Genomic DNA, 16,413 nt, shown 5'->3' with positions numbered 1-16,413 from the left:
AAATGTAGATCTTTTAGAATGTGTTTGAATTTGTATGACTAGCAGTTTAAAGATATAATAATGGGTCAACATACTTGAAATCCATAGTAATCACAAATCAAAACACACAATAGGTTCACAAAAACCAGAAAGAAAGGAACTCAAGCATACTACAAAAGAAAATAATCAAACCACAAAAGGAAAAACAAAAAGAAGAAGTGAACAAGGAAGAACTACAAAAACAACTGGAAAACAAGGTTTAAAATGGCAATAAGTACATACCTATCGATAATTATGTTTTAATTTTTATTTTATATTGGTGCATAGTTGATTTACCATGTTGTGTTAGTTTCAGGTATACAGCAAAGTGGTTCAGTTATACATATTCATATATCCATTCTTTTTCAGATTCTTTTCCCATATAGGTTATTACAGAATATTGAGTCAAGTTCCCTATGCTATACAGTAGGTCCTTGTTGATGATCTGTTTTATATATAGTAGTGTGTATATGTTAATCCCAACCTCCTAATTTATCCACCCCCACCCCGACCTTTCCTCTTTGGTAAACATAAGTTTGTTTTCTAAGTCTATGGGTCTATTTCTGTTTTGTAAATAAGTTCATTTGTATCATCTTTTTAGATTCCAAATATAGGTGATATCATATGATATTTGTCTTTCTCTGACTTACTTCACTTAGTATGATAATCTCCTGGTCCATCCATGTTGCTGCAAATGACATTATTTCATTCTTTTTAATGGATGAGTAATATTCCACTATATATATGTAGCACATCTTCTTTATCCATTCCTCTGCTGATGGGCATTTAGGTTGCTTCCATGTCTTGGCTATTGTAAATAGTGCAGCAATGAACATTGGGGTGCACGTATCTTTTCAAATTATGGTTTTCTCTGGACATTTGCCCAGAAATGGGATTGCTGGATCATATGGTAGCTCTATTTTCAGTTTTTCAAGGAACCTCCATACTGTTCTCCATAGTGGTTGTACCAATTTATCTTCCCACCAACAGTGTAAGAGGGTTCCCTTTCCTCCACACCCTCTCCAGCATTTATTGTTTATAGACTTTTTGATGATAGCCATTCTGGCCAGTGTGTAGTGATACCTTATTGTAGTTTTGATTGGTATTTCTCTAATAATTAGTAATAATGAGCATCTTTTCATGTGCTTTTTGGCCATCTGTATGTATTCTTTGGAGAAATGTCTATTTAGATCTTCTGCCCATTTTTTGATTGGGGTGTTTGTTTTTTTGATATTGAGCCACATGAGCTGTTTGTATATTTTGGAGATTAATCCTTGTTGGTCGCATCATTTGCAAATATTTTTACCCATTCTGTAGGTTGTCTTTTTGTTTTGTTGATGGTTTCCTTTGCTGTGCAAAAGCTTTTAAGTTTAATTAGGTCTCATTTGTTTATTTTTGTTTTTATATTCATTACTCTAGGAGGTAGATCCAAAAACATATTGCTGCGATTTATGTCAGAGTGTTCTGCCTATGTTTTCCTCTAAGAGTTTTATAGTATCTGGTCTTACATTTAGATCTTTAATCCATTTTGAGTTTGTTTTTGTGTGTGGTGTTAGAGAATATTCTAATTTCATTATTTTACATGTAGCAGTCCAGTCTTCCCAGCACCACTTATTGAAGAGGCTGTCTTTTCTCCATTGTATACTCTTGCTTCCTTTGTCATATATTAATTGACCATAGGTGTGTGGGTTTATTTCTGTGCTTTCTATACTGTTCCATTGATCTATAAGCCTGTCGTTGTGCCAGTACCATACTGTTTTAATTACTGTAGTTTTATAGTATATTCTGAAGTGAGGGAGCCTAATTCCTCCAGGTCTGTTTTTCTTTCTCAAGATTGCTTTGGTTATATGGGGCCTTTTATGTTTCCATACAAATTTTAAGACTCTTTGTTCTAATTCTGTGAAAAATGCCATTGGTAATTTGATAGGGATTGCACTGAATCTATAGATTGCCTTGGGTAGTCTAGTCATTTTGACAGTGTTGATTCTTCCAGGCCAAGAACATGGTGTATCTTTCCATCTGTTTGTGTCATCTTCAATTTCTTTCATCATCATCTTATAATTTTCTGAATAGAGGTCTTTGGTCTCCTTAGGTAAGTTTATTCTGAGGTATTTTATTCTTTTCGATGCAAGGGGAAATGGGATTTTTCCATAATTTCTCTTTCTGATCTTTTGTTGATAATGCATAGAAGTTCAACAGATTTCTGTGTATTAATTTTGTATCCTGAAACTTTACTGAATTCATTGATGAGCTCTAGTGGTTTTCTGGTAGCATCTTTAGAATTTTCTATGTATAGTTATTATGGCATCTGCAAACAGTGATGGTTTTACTTTTTCTTTTCCTATTTGGATGCCTTTTATTTCTTTTTCTTCTCTGATTGCCATTGCTAGGACTTCCAAAACTATGTTGAGTAAACATGGCAAGAGTAGACATCCTTGTCTTGTTCCTGATCTTAGATGACATACTTTCAGCATCTCACTGATGAGTATGATATTAGCTGTGGGCTTGTCATACATGGCCTTTATTATGTTGAGTTATGGTCCCTCTCTGCCCACTTTCTGGGGAGCTTTTTTTTTTTTTATCATAAATGGGTGTTGAATTTTGTCAAAAGATTTTTCTGCACATATTGAGATGATCATATGGTTTTTATTCTTCAATTTGTTATTGTGGTGTATCACACAGATTGATTTGTGGATATTGAGAAATCCTTGCATTCCTGGGATAATTCCCACTTGACCATAGTGTATGATCCTTTTAATGTATTGTTGGATATTGTTGGATTTGGTCTGCTAGTATTCTGGTTGAGTATTTTGGGGTCTGTGTTCAGTGATATTGGCCTGTAATTTCCTTTATTTTTTTTGTGGTATCTTTGTCTGGTTTTGGTGTCAGGGTGATGGTGGCCTCATAGAATGAATTTGGGAGTGTTCTTTCCTCTGCAGTTTTTTGGAATAGTTTCAGAAGGATAGGTGTTAGCTCTTCTCTAAATGCTTGATAGAATTTGCCTGTGAAGCCATCTGGTCCTGGGCTTTTGTTTGTTGGGAGTTTTTTCATCACAGTTTCAATATCAGTACTTGTGATTGGTCTATTCATATTTTCTATTTCTTCCTGGTTCAGTCGTGGAGGATTGCACCTTTCTAAGAATTTGGCATAGTTGCTTGTAGTAGTCTCTTAGGATGCTTTGTATTTCTGTGGTGTCTGTTGTAACTTCTTTTTCATTTATAATTTTGATTTAAGCCCCATACCTTTTTTTCTTGATGAGTCTAGCTAAATATCAAGTTTATCTTTTCAAAGAACCAGCTTTTAGTTTCATTGATCTTTTCTGTTGTTTTCTTCATCTCTATTTCATTTATTTCTGTTCTAATCTTTATGATTTCTTTCCTTTTACTAACTTTGGGTTGTGTTTGTTTTCTCTTTCTCTAGTTGCTTTAGGTGTAAGGTTAGGTTGCTTATTTGAAATTTTTCTTGTTTCCTGAGGTAAGATTGTATTGCTATAAACTTCCCTCTTAGAACTGCTTTTGCTGTATCCCAAAGGTTTTGGATCATTGTGTTTTCATTTTCATTTGTCTCTAGGTATTTTTTGATTTCCTCTTTGATTCCTTCGGTGGTCCATTGGTTGTTTAGTAACATATTGTTTAGCCTCCACGTGTTTGTGTTTTTTTACAGTTTTTTTTCTTGTAGTTAATATCTAATCTCATAGTGTTGTGGTCAAAAAAGATGCTTGATATGATTTCAATTTTCTAAAATTTACCTAGGTTTGCTTTGTGGCCCAGCACGTGATCTATCCTGGAGAATGTTCCAAGTGCACTTGAGAAGAAAGTGTATTCAACTGCTTTCAGATGGAATGCTCTCTAAATATCAATTAAGTCCACCTGGTCTAATGTGTCATTTAAGGCCTGTGTTTCCTTACGAATTTTCTGTCTGGATGATCTGTCCATTGATGTAAGTGAGGTGTTAAAGTCCCCACTATTGTGTTACTGTTGATTTCTCCTTTTACAGCTGTTAGCAGTTGCCTTATGTATTGAGGTGCTCCTATGTTGGGTGCATATATATTTACAATTGTTATATCTTCTTCTTGGACTGATCCCTTGATCATTCTGTAGTGTCCTTTTCTGTCTCTTGTAACAGTCTTTAAAGTCTATTTTGCCTGATATGAGTATTGCTACTCCAGCTTTCTTTTGATTTCCATTTGCATGGAATAGCTTTTTCCATCCCCTCACTTTCATTCTGTATCTATCCCTAGATCTGAAGTGGGTCTCTTGTCAACAGCATATATTCAGGTCTTATTTTTGTATACATTCAGCCAGTCTGTGTCTTTTGGTTGGAGCATTTAATCCATTTACATTTAAGGTAATTATTGATATGTGTATTCTTCTTGCCATTTTCTTAATTGTTTATGATTTGTTTCTGTAGGTCATTTTTTCTTCCCTTCCTCCTCTTTTGTTCTCTTCTCTTGTGATTTGATGACTATCTTTAGAGTTGTATTTGGATTGCTTTTTCTTTTTTGTGTGTGTATGTATTGTAGATTTTTGGTTTGTGGTTACCATGAGGTTTTTAAAAAATTTTTTTATTTTATATTGGAGTATAGTTGATTTACAATGTTGTTAGTTTCAAGTGTGAGGCAAAGTGATTCAGTCATACATATATCTAATCTTTTTCAAATTTTTTTCCCATTTAGGTCATTACAGAATATTGAGTAGAGTTCCTTGTGCTATACAGTAGGTTCTCATTAGTTATCTATTTTAAATAGTGTGTATGTTAATCCCAAACTTCCAATTTATCCCTCCCCTGCAACATTTCCCCTTTAGTAACCAAAAGTTTCTTTTCTTAGTTTGTGAGTCTATTTCTGTTTTGTACATAAGTTCATTTGTATCATTCTTCTACAATTCCGCATATAAGTGATGTCATATGGTATTTGTCTTTCTCTGACTTACTTCACTTAATATGATAATCTCAGGGTCCATCCATGTTGCTGCCAATGGCATTATTTCATTCTTTTTAATGGCTGAGTAACATTCTATTGTATAGATATACCACATCTACTTTATGCATTCATCTGTTGATGGACATGTAGGTTGCTTCCATGTTTTGACTATTGTAAACATTGCTGCAATGAACATTATGCTGAATGTATCCTTTTGAATCAACCATGAGATTTTGATATAGCAGTCTATATGTATAAAAGATTGATTTAGGTTGCTGGTTTCTTAATTTCATATGCATTTCCAATATCCTACATTTGTATTCTCCTCTTCTCATGATTACTGGTTTTGATATCATACCTGCAGGGAGCTGATTTCCTACCTTTACTGTATGCTTGCCTTTACCGGTGAGCTTTCCCATTCATAATTTTCTTGTTTCTAATGATGGCCTTTTCTTTTCTGCCTAGAGAAGTTCCTTTAGCAGTTTGTTGGCATTTTGTTGTAAAGCTGGTTTGGTGATGCTGAATTCTCTTTCTCTTAGCTTTTGCTTGTCTGTAGAGGTTTTGATTACTCCATTGAATCTGAACAGGAGCCTTGCTGGGTAGAGTGTTCTTGGTTGTTTGTTGGTTTTTCCCTGTCATCACTTGAAATATATTATGCCAATCCCTTCTGGCCTGCAGTTTCTGCTGAAAAATCAGCTGATAACTATATGAAGATTTCCTTGTATGTTACTTGTTGCTTTTAATATTTTCTCTTTGTCTTTAGTTTTTGAAAATTTGTTATGTGTCTTGGCATGTTCCTCCTTGGGTTTATCCTGTGTGGGCCTCTCTGTGCTTCCTGGACTTCAGTCCATGTTTCCCTTCCCATGTTAGGAAAGTTTTCGGCTATTTCTTCAAATATTTTCTCAGGCCCTTTCTCTCTCTCTTCTGGGACCCCTATGACGCAAAAGTTGGTGCATTTAATGTTGTCTCAGAGGTCTCTTAGGCTGTCCTTATTTCATTTTTTTTCTTTCTTCTGTTCTGCAGCAATGATTTCCACCAATCTGTCTTCCAGCTCACTTATTTGTTCTTCTGCCTCATTTATTCTATTGATTCCTTCTAGTGTATTTTTCGTTTCAATTTTTGTATTGTTCATCTGTTTGTTCTTTAAATCTCTGTTAATTTCTTGTATCTTCTCAGGCTGTGCCTCCATTATTTTTCCAAGGTCTTGGATCACCTTTACTATCATTTCTCTGAATACTTTTTCAGGCAGATTGCCTATCTCCACTTCACTTACTTGTTCTTCTGGGGTTTTATTATCTTGTTCCTTCGTCTGGAACATATTTCTCTGCAATCTTGTCTAACTTTCTGTGTTTGTGGCCTTCATTTCTCATGCTGCAGGTTTGTAGTTCCTCTTACTTCTGGTGTCTACCCCCGGTGGGTGAGGTTGGTCCAGGGGCTTGTGCAGGCTTCCTGGTGGGAGGGCCTGGTGCCTGCACACTGGTGGATGGAGCTGGTTCTTGTCCCTCTGGTGGGCAGGGCTGTTTCAAGAGGTGTGTTTAGAGGCAGCTGTGCATTCAGGATGACTTCAGGCAGCCTGTAAGTGGGGCTGTGTTGGTTGTTTGTCCTGAGGCATCCCAACACTGGACCTTGCAGGCTGTTGAGGGGGGCAGGTTTCAGTGCCAAAATGTTGACCTCCAGGAGAGCTCATGCCAATGAGTACTCCCTGGGGCCTCTGCCACCAGTGTCCTTGCCCCCAGTGAGCCAAAGCCGACCCCCACCTCCCCAGGAGACCCTCCAAGATACACAGGTAGGTCTGGCCCAGGCTCTTATTGAGTCACTTCTTTGCCCTGGATCCCAGTGCACGTGAAACCTTGTGTGTGCCCTCCAAGAGTGGAGTCTCTTTTTTCCCCAGTCCTGTGGAGCTCCTGCGCTTTGAAGGCCTTCTCATGCACTGCTGGCCTTCAAAGCCAAATGATCTGGGCTCTCCTCCTCCTGATTCCAGATCCCCAGGCTGGGGAGCCTGATGTGGGGCTCAGAACTCACTCCTGTGGGAGAACCTCTGTGATATAATAATTATTTTCCAGTTTTTGGGTCACCCACCCAGTGCATATGGGATTTGATTTTACTGCAAATGTGCCCCTCCTACCATCTTGGTGCGGCTTCTTCTTTGTCTTTGGATGTAGAATATCTTGTTTGCTAGGTTCCAGTCTTTTCTATTGGTGGTTGTGATTTTGGTGTTTTTGTGAGAGGAGGTGAGCTCAATTTCTTCTACTCCACCATCTTGTCTCCTCCCATGTCAATTATTACCTTAAATGTCAATGGAGTAAATGATCCAATCAAAATACAGAATGATACATTGAATAAAAAACATGAACCTACAATATGCTGCCTAAAAATGTCTCACTTTAGGGTGAAAGACAAACAGACTGAAAGTGAGGGGATGGAAAAAATATTTCATGAAAATTGAAATAATAAGAAAGCCGGGGTAGAAATACTTATATCAGACAAAATAGACTTTAAAACAAAGGCCATAAAGAAAGATAAAGAAGTGTATCATATGATAAAGGGATCAATACTAAAAGAGGCTATTATACTGATTAACATATATGCACCCAATACAGGAGCACCTAAATATGTAAAAGAAATACTAATAGACATAAAGGGAGAAACTGACTGGAATACAATAATAGTAGGAGATTTTAACACCCCAGTGACATCAATGGACAGATCATCCAGACAGAAAACCAGTAAGGCAACAGTGGTCCTAAATGACACAACAGACCAGTTGTACTTGTTTTCAAGCACACATGGAACATTCTCCAGGACAGACCACATACTAGGTCACAAAACAAGCCTCAACAAATTTAGAAATCATTTCAAGCATTTTTCCTGACCACAATGGTATGAAACTACCAGAGAAATAAAAACAGGAAAAGAGTGAATACATGGAGCCTAAACAACATGCCACTAAAAAAACCAATGGATCAATGATGAAATCAAATAAGAAATCGGAAAATTGGAAAATGAGAACAAAACCTTACAAAATCTATGGGATGCAGCAAAAGCAGCTCTAATAGGGAAGTTCATAGCAATAAGGCCTTCCTCAAGAGATAAGAAAAATCTCAAACAACCTAACCTACTAGCTAAATAAATTAGAATAATAAGAACAAAAACAAACTGACAGCAGAAGGAAGGAAATAATAAAGATTATAGAAGAAATAAAATAGAGATTAAAAAAACAATAGAAAAGATCAATAAAATCAAGACCAGGTTTTTTGAAAAGATAAACTCAACAAACTTCTAGCCAGGCCCACCAAGAAGAAAACAGAGGATCCAAATAAACAAAATAAGAAATGAAAGAGGAGAAATAACAACTAATAACACAGAAATACAAAAAAAAAATACTATGAAAAGTTATATGCCAACTAATTGGACAATCTAAAAGAAATGGACAAGTTTCTAGACACATACAGCCCACCAAAACAGAATCAAGAAGAAACAGATAACTTAAACAGACTGAGCACTGTAAGTGAAATAGAATCTGTAAAAGAAAACAAAACAAAACTCCCTGCAAACAAAAGTCCGGGACCTGATGGCTTCACTGGGGAATTCTACCAAACATACAAAGAAAAACTTATACCTATCCTTCTCAAATTATGCCAAAAAATTGAAAAGGAGGGAAAACTCCCAGAGTCACTCCATGAAGCCACCATCACCCTGATACCAAAATCAGACAAAGACACTACAAAAAAAGAAAATTACAGGTCAATATATTTGATGAATATAGATGAAAAATGTATCAATGTAATGTGCCAGATTAACAAAAGGAAAGACAAAGCACATGATCATCTCAATAGATGCAGAGAAAACATTTGAAAAAATTCAACATCTATTCATGATAAAAATTCTCACCAAAGTGGGTACAGAGGGAACATATCTCAACATAATAAAAGCCATTTGTGACAAACCTACAGCCAACATAATAATGCTGAAAAGCTGAAAACCTTCCTGCTAAACTCAGGAACAAGACAAGGGTGCCCACTCTCACCACTTCTATTCAAAACAGTATTGGAAGTCCTAGCCACAGCAATCATGCAGGAAAAAGAAATAAAAAGTATCCAAGTTGGAGGGAAAGAGAGAAAACTGTCACTATTTACAGATGACATGATACACTATATAGAGAATCCTAAAGTCTCCACACAAAAACTATTAGAACTAATCAATGAATTCAGCAAGGTAGCAGAATACAAGATTAATATACAGAAATCTGTTGCATTTCTTTACACTAACTGAAATATCATAAAGAAAATTTAAAAATCCTTTTTAAAATCACATAAAAAAATACCCAGGAATGAATTTAACCAATGAAGTAAAAGACCTTTATACTAAAAACTATAAAACATTGTAAAGGCAACTGAAGATGATTCAAGGAAATGGAAAGATATCCCATGCTCTTGGATTGGAAGAATTAGTATTATTAAGCTGGCCATACTACCCAAAGCAATCTACAGATTTAATGCAATCCCTGTCAAAATACCATGACATTTTTTTTTTTTACATAACTAGAACAAGTAAACCTAAAATTTACGTGGAACCACAAAAGACCCAGAATTGCCAAAGCAATCCTGAGGAAAAAGAACAAAGCTTGGAGGCATAACCCTTCCAGACTTCAGACTATACTACAAAGTTACAGTAATCAAAATAGCTTGATATTGGCACAAAGACAGACATATGGATCAATGGAACAGGACAGAGAGGCCAGAAATAAACCCAAACACTTATGGTCAATTAATCTATGACAAAGGAGGCAAGAATACAATGCAGAAAAGACAATCTCTTCAAAACGTGGTGTTGGGAAAGCTGGACAGCTACATGTAAATCATACCTTATAGAAAAATAAATTCAAAGTGGTTTAAAGAACTAAATGTAAGACATACCATGAAACTTGTAGAAGATTACATAGGCAAAACATTCTCTGCCATAAATTGTAGCAAGATTTTCTTAGATCAGTCTCCCAAGGCAAAAGAAATAAAAGCAAAAATAAACAAATGGGACCTAATCAAACCTAAAGCTTTTGCACATCAAAGGAAACCATCAACAAAACAAAAAGACAACATACAGAATGGGAGGAAATATTTGCAAATGATGTGACTGACAAGGGGTTAATATCCAAAATATACAAACAGCTCATACAATTCAATATTGAAAAAACAACCCAATGGGCAGAAAACCTAAATAGACATTTCTCCAAAAACGACATATAGATGGTCAACAGGCACATGAGAAGGTGCTTAACACCACTAATTATTAGGGAAGTACAAATCAAAACCATAATGATGTATCACCTCACACTGGTCAGACTGGCTATCATCAAAAAGTCTGCAAATAATAAATGCTGGAGAGGGTGTGGAGAAAAGGGAACCCTTCTACACTGTTGGTGGGAATGTAAATTGGTGTAGCCAGTATAGAAAAGAATACAGAGCTTCCTTAAGAAACTAAAAATATAGTTACCATATGATCCAGCAATCCCTCTCCTGGGCATATTATCTGGAAAAGATGAAAACCCTAATTCGAAAAGATATATGCACCCCATTGTTCATAGCAGCACTATTTACAATAACTAAGACATAGAAACAACCCAAGTGCCCACCAACACCTGATTGGCTTAAGAAGATGTGGTACAATGGAATATTACTCAGCCAAAAAAAGAAAGAAAGAATTCCATTTGCAGCAACATGGATGGACCTAGAGAATAGTATACTTAGTGAAGTCCAAGAAAAACAAATATTATATGATATCACTTACATGTGAAATCTAAAAAATAATACAAATGGATCTACATATAAAATAGACTCACAGACATAGTAAACAAACTTATAGTTACCAAAGGGGAAAGGGAGGGGGGAAGGGATAAATTAGGAGTATGGCACTAACAAACTACAATACATAAAGTAGATAAGCAACAAGGATTTACTGTATAGTGCAGGGAACTATATTCAATATCTTGTATTAACCTATAATGGAAAATAATCTGAAGAAATATGTAACTGAATCACTTTGCTGTACACCTGAAACTAACACAATATTCTAAGTCAACTAAACTTCAATTAAAAAAAACCAGATCACCACTTCTACAAAAGCATACAGCACAATCAAAGTCAATTTTGTTTTAATAGAAGTTGTGTTCAGTAGCATTTCTAAGAAACAAGATAACCTAGTAGTTATAAAGTTGGAGTCATGTACCAGACTGCCTGGGTTTAACTCGTTGCTCTGCTAATGAACAAGTTATAAAACTGTGCTTCAGTTTTATCATCTCCAAAGTAGATATAAGTTATAATTATTATTATATATTTAAATAATTATATAAGGAATAACATGTAAATTATTATTATTAACCTGTAGGGATTTCATGAGGATTAAATGAATACAGGGAAAGTGTTTAGAAGAGCATCAATAAACATGATTTCTACTATTCCCCGACATTACAAAGTAGGAGGACCATAGATGTACTTACAAGTTTGAAATTCTTGCAGGGCAAGGAGTATTTGTAAATTTCTGTCATGAGTCCACATACTTACTTATTTTCTAGGGTATCAATCCTTCTCTTTTGAGGCCATGCGGAATACATCTCTCATTCTCATCTTTTCAGATGTAGCAAACATTAGCATTTTTAAAGCCATAGTGTTTTTCTGTTAATTATATGTGGACGAAAAAACAGTAAAACTCACCTGCAACACCTAAACTTAAATATCAAGAAAGAAAACCACTACTATGCATGTGAAATAAAATGTAGGTTATAAATAATGTTTTACTATAATTAATTCTTATGTGGTATTTTCTGTTTAAGCATGCTAATTTTTTTCTATTAAATACAGTAAACGGTCTTACTTAATACATTCATTCACATAGCAAGAATCTTGAAAGTAATGAATTATTTTAGAGTATTTTTCTAGCACTTTTTGTGGGAAAACTATCCTTGAATGTTCCATTTTGGGTATGTTCTACATTTATAAAATGGATCAAAATTAAAGAATGAAATCAATTATGAGAGACTCAGTTCTGATACGCTAAATTAAAAAGTTTGATATTTTCATTAAGTGCAGGAAATGACAAGAAGTCCTCTGATTTCCTGGAAAAAAAGAATATAGTCCTTTCCCAAGTCATTTCTATTCTTTTAAAGATCAAGATTTAAAATGTTCATTTGAAAGTTCTGTTTATGTAGTGGAAAGCTCTCAGGTTGACAATGAGAGCTTTGCTGAAATTTTTCAGGATATTGGTTAAACTGGGTTTGGCTTTATTTTACCCTCAGGATAGCATGGACACCGTGAGGTCTCTGACATACCAGTGACTAACGTCCACTGCTCTTCATTACAGGGTGACAGTGGTGGGCCTCTGGTCTGTGAGCGGCCTGGAGGACAGTGGACATTATTTGGCTTAACTTCATGGGGCTCTGTCTGCTTTTCCAAAGTCCTGGGACCTGGAGTTTATAGCAACGTGACATACTTTGTCAAATGGATTGAAAGACAAATATACATCCACGCCTTTTTCCTAAACTAATTCCAAAGATGATCAGAGACTTTTACCAGCGACACTCAGAGCAAATAGCCTTCTCGATAGTGGAGGACTTCCTGCAGAGAGCTGTGTGGAAGCACGTTCATGGACAGTAACGCTCCACAGTGCACTGCAAATGTTCATGTTTGTCTTGGTCTAATTTTATGCAGCTTTTTTTTTTTTAATTCTATTTTTCTTTTGCATCAAGTTGAATGAAAATCTTTTAAAACCCAGAGCAAAACAGAGTTTGTTCTTTTGCCGGGCAGGCCTAACCTTAACTATAACATGAAATGATCAACTCTGGAAAGAGAAGAGTGTAACAGGTTAGAGAAAGTTCCCTTTTGTCCAGTCACAAAAAGGACATTGAGATCCAGGATGACTAATCTTTGCCAGCTTTTGTTTCTCAAGCACAAGAGCATAATAGCAAATTACAATATTAACATCAGAGACTTGCTTTTGATTTATTAAAAGCCAAGATAATTTACATGCTTAAGGTATTTACTATTACTCTTCTAAAGTTTGCATAATGCTGAGAACTTATGAAAGACAGAGCATCCATTTAGGTAGCTGAAATAGCAAATCACATTGAGCACAAAGCTCTTTTGACATCAATATTAGCACTTGACATGCTTGGACTGCCCATTCTGAAGTTAAATCAAGATTGTAATTTTACAGAAAGTCTCCAAAGAACCTTCCTAGAGCTGGGGTTTGTTCACTGTGTATCACTTAGCCAATTGAGATTTCGACAACTAGGAAAATACCTGTGGGAAATATTTCATTCTGCCTATGTGACAATGAAGTTGAGATTAAACTTTGCTATAGGAGGATTTGCTTTAGAGTAGAGAGATGCAATCTTTTCAAAAGAAAATTGCACCCCACCCCTAATTAAGTATTTTCCAGTTTTCTTGTGTTTGTCCATACCAGTAAAGTCACAGAAATGTATCTGAAAGCACAGTAAAACTTTGCACGGAGAAAAACATTTTGTAATTGTCCTTGAAAGACGTTTAATTTCTGGTGTTGCCATTTCTTCCCATTGATAATTAAAACAAAAATTTAAAGATGCTTTTAAGCACTAGGCCACTTTACACACATCAATTTTGAAGTAATTAGTGGTTACAGTATTTTTTCCCCGCAAAAAACTTCAAAACACAAATCTTCACATGCACCTACTTAAATTAGTCAGGCATCCATTTTGCAACATCCAAATGCCTTTTGAACAAGTAGGATTCCCTCCACCAGCAACCTGGGCTGCCTCAGCATTCCCCAGAGACTACCTGCAATTTTATATGTGTCTTTTTTGTACTCTTTTCTATATGTGTGCGTAGGTGACATTCGAAAAGTTGTCTTGACACTTTCCACATTATTCATCTCTTGTTCTGTAGTTTATATAAACCTATTGAGAATGTAAAATCCGGCAACCGAATTGTGGTCGCAACTGTATGAAAGTTTAGGAACATATGTCAGTTTTGTTATACTTATAGGTACGTAATGTAACAACATATGCTCAACTTATGTTCAGTGAAATATATTGTACTTACTTTAAGTAACTCTTAATACAAATAAAATGGTATAATCTTTTCTTTTTATGGATATAAAACATGGAGCAAGCCCCAGAAAACGGTGCCTCCCACTATTATAGTTGGCACCCAGTTTCCCACCAATCAAAATTTTCTTGTCTTATATCTCACTCCCCCAGGAACATACTCTCTTATTTTAGATGGAAGATGGCTCTTTGATTAGTCTGAAATGAGAGGTTGCTAGCAGTCTCCAATAACCCATTGAGGGTCCAAGGAAAAGTTCAGCCCTGATAAGAAGGCAAGGATCTTTCATGTCTAGAGCACATTTTGGGAATCTGATCCAATTCTTTTTATAAATCTTTATGGGTAAAATTGTATCTCACATATATACTGTTTTTTTTTTTTTTTTTTTGGCTACTAGGAGCAGATTTGGGCTCCCCCAAATTTGGTGAAATACACTGAATACCGAAATGCAACAGACCACATCAGCTTGGGTAACTTTGTGTAAAAGAGTTACTGTAGATAAGACCCTTTAAAGGCTTCATACAGATCCCAAATCTCTTTTGCCTGAGGGCCAGAAATGTTTCAGAATCCAGAATTTTAAAAAATTTAAAAAGCATAATATTACAACGTTTAGCACCCAGTATAAAATCTACTAATATTTTCATAGCAAAATATATGAATAATTACATTAAATAAATAAATAGCCTTACATCTGTTTAACACATTGAATTTGTGCCTAATTTATGAAAACTTTTTCAGTTTTCAGAGTTCTTGAGACTGTGGAATTGTGGATAAGAGATTGTAGACCCATAACATGAAGACTCAAGACTTTCCTCTACTCATGTGTACAGATACTTTACATCCTGGAGATTGACCTTTTCTCTTAGTCTTTTGGACTCAGTCTTTTTATCCTTAGATTCTAATCTTTTATTTGCAAGTGAATATATCTCTTAATTTTTATTTATCGGAAGATGATGATCTCAAGGAATGAATGCCAGCTGCTATGAGGATCACTGACTTTTCCATGTAAGAAAAGGTCAAAACAGTATTCTGGTAAAAGGTGTGCTTTGGGATTTTCCTTCTAAGCTCTGGTACCAATTACTGTTGGATTTGGTGAGTATGTATAGGAGCAATGACAGCTTTTTGTATATGTTATTTATTAAACAGTTTATTTTTTAAAAATCTTAAGAAAGAAGAAAGCTACCTCCATTAGCCATATGGGATTTTGAATATTCTAGAAATCAGTCTGTATAAAAGACCACTTGCAATAACATCAGAAGGCTACAAAAAATGTCAGACCAGGACAGTAGGTAGCAGGTAGAAGATTAAGCCCTGAGCATAATACTTGAATAGTCATTAAGAAGAGCTTCATATAGACATGGAACATTAGCATGGAAATTTCATGAAGGAAATTCTGGGTGGCTGACAATTTTCAGATGGACAGATATAGACTTTTAAAAGAACTCAACAAGAATATACAATCTTAAAATAATACCTGACAGTTTTGGTAGAAACTAGTTTCTTTGTTCCAACTAAAACCAGCATACATGATTTGCAACAGCAATTAACTTTATATAGACATTCTTGTCCTAAAATGTATTAAAAAACAAATCTAAGAACCTCATGGAATCCTCCTGAGAACCACCTGTATTAGTGTCAGTTCCATAATATCTCATTTTTAGAGGTTGCAAAAGCAGAAAAGTTGTAGGGTATTGTAAAGACTATAAACCCTCAAATGATCTCCCTAAGACTGTTCTGAAATTGATCATCTCATTTTGATTAGGCTATCGTCAGTTTTAGAATATGGGAAATTGACAAAGGGCCCCTAGACTCAGCTGATTTTGTATTCCTTACCTATGGCCTCTGTTTCCCAATTGAAAACATCTGCACAGAGGTATACCTCATAAAAAGTCTTCTGTTGACAGGAAGCAGAGAGAAGAACACATCTCCATGGAACTCTGGCATCCCTGCTGCCCCTTACCAGTGAAGCCTTCCACCTCAGGAGAACACTGAAATGAGCAGATAGTAAAATAAATATATGTCTCAAATGAATTCCCTTGAAAATATTTGCATGTCTAGAACAATTAAAATGCTTTTACAAAATCCAAAAATTTCCTAAAAGCATTTGATTCTGAATTAAATATTTCACTTCTCTAAACTCTGTTCAGGTCAAACTCTAACCTCCTTTACAAATGTCTACAAACATACAGTAAAGGTCATCACATTGGCTTTTCCAAGCCCAGTAAAATGTTCTTGTCCCTTAAGGAAAAATCCAAGTCATGCTGGTTTGGTAGAGGAACCTCTTCAAAGGCCCTCTTCCAAACTTGAAGGACTACTTGCAACTCCAAGGAGGGTATTCTGCTCTTTTAATCCTTTGAGGGTCCAGCCATCCCTGAGGCCTTATTTTCAGAGTAGTCTGAGTCT

At 35.6% G+C, this 16,413-nt stretch overlaps 2 protein-coding genes across 2 annotated transcripts in view; one reads left to right on the top strand and one right to left on the bottom strand.

The window, feature by feature from the left end:
- CORIN (corin, serine peptidase) overlaps positions 1 to 13,694 on the top strand; it is a 265,617-nt gene extending 251,923 nt beyond the window's left edge. The window contains 1 exon segment of the mRNA XM_089911890.1: positions 12,293 to 13,694. Coding sequence (XP_089768016.1) covers positions 12,293 to 12,475 — 183 coding nt within the window. The 3' untranslated portion in view covers positions 12,476 to 13,694.
- ATP10D (ATPase phospholipid transporting 10D (putative)) overlaps positions 12,261 to 16,413 on the bottom strand; it is a 78,249-nt gene continuing 74,096 nt past the window's right edge. The window contains exon 22 of the mRNA XM_089911889.1: positions 12,261 to 15,998. Coding sequence (XP_089768015.1) covers positions 15,821 to 15,998 — 178 coding nt within the window. The 3' untranslated portion in view covers positions 12,261 to 15,820. The remainder of the gene's footprint in view (positions 15,999 to 16,413) is intronic.

The sequence above is a fragment of the Delphinapterus leucas genome, chromosome 5 (genome assembly GCF_059928025.1).
Source record: "Delphinapterus leucas isolate spDelLeu-1000000601 "Yukka" chromosome 5, BTC_Dleu_Yukka2, whole genome shotgun sequence".
Lineage (NCBI taxonomy): Eukaryota > Metazoa > Chordata > Mammalia > Artiodactyla > Monodontidae > Delphinapterus > Delphinapterus leucas.
The sequence above is the reverse complement of the archived record's forward strand: the minus strand, read 5'-3'. Positions and strand labels throughout refer to the sequence as shown.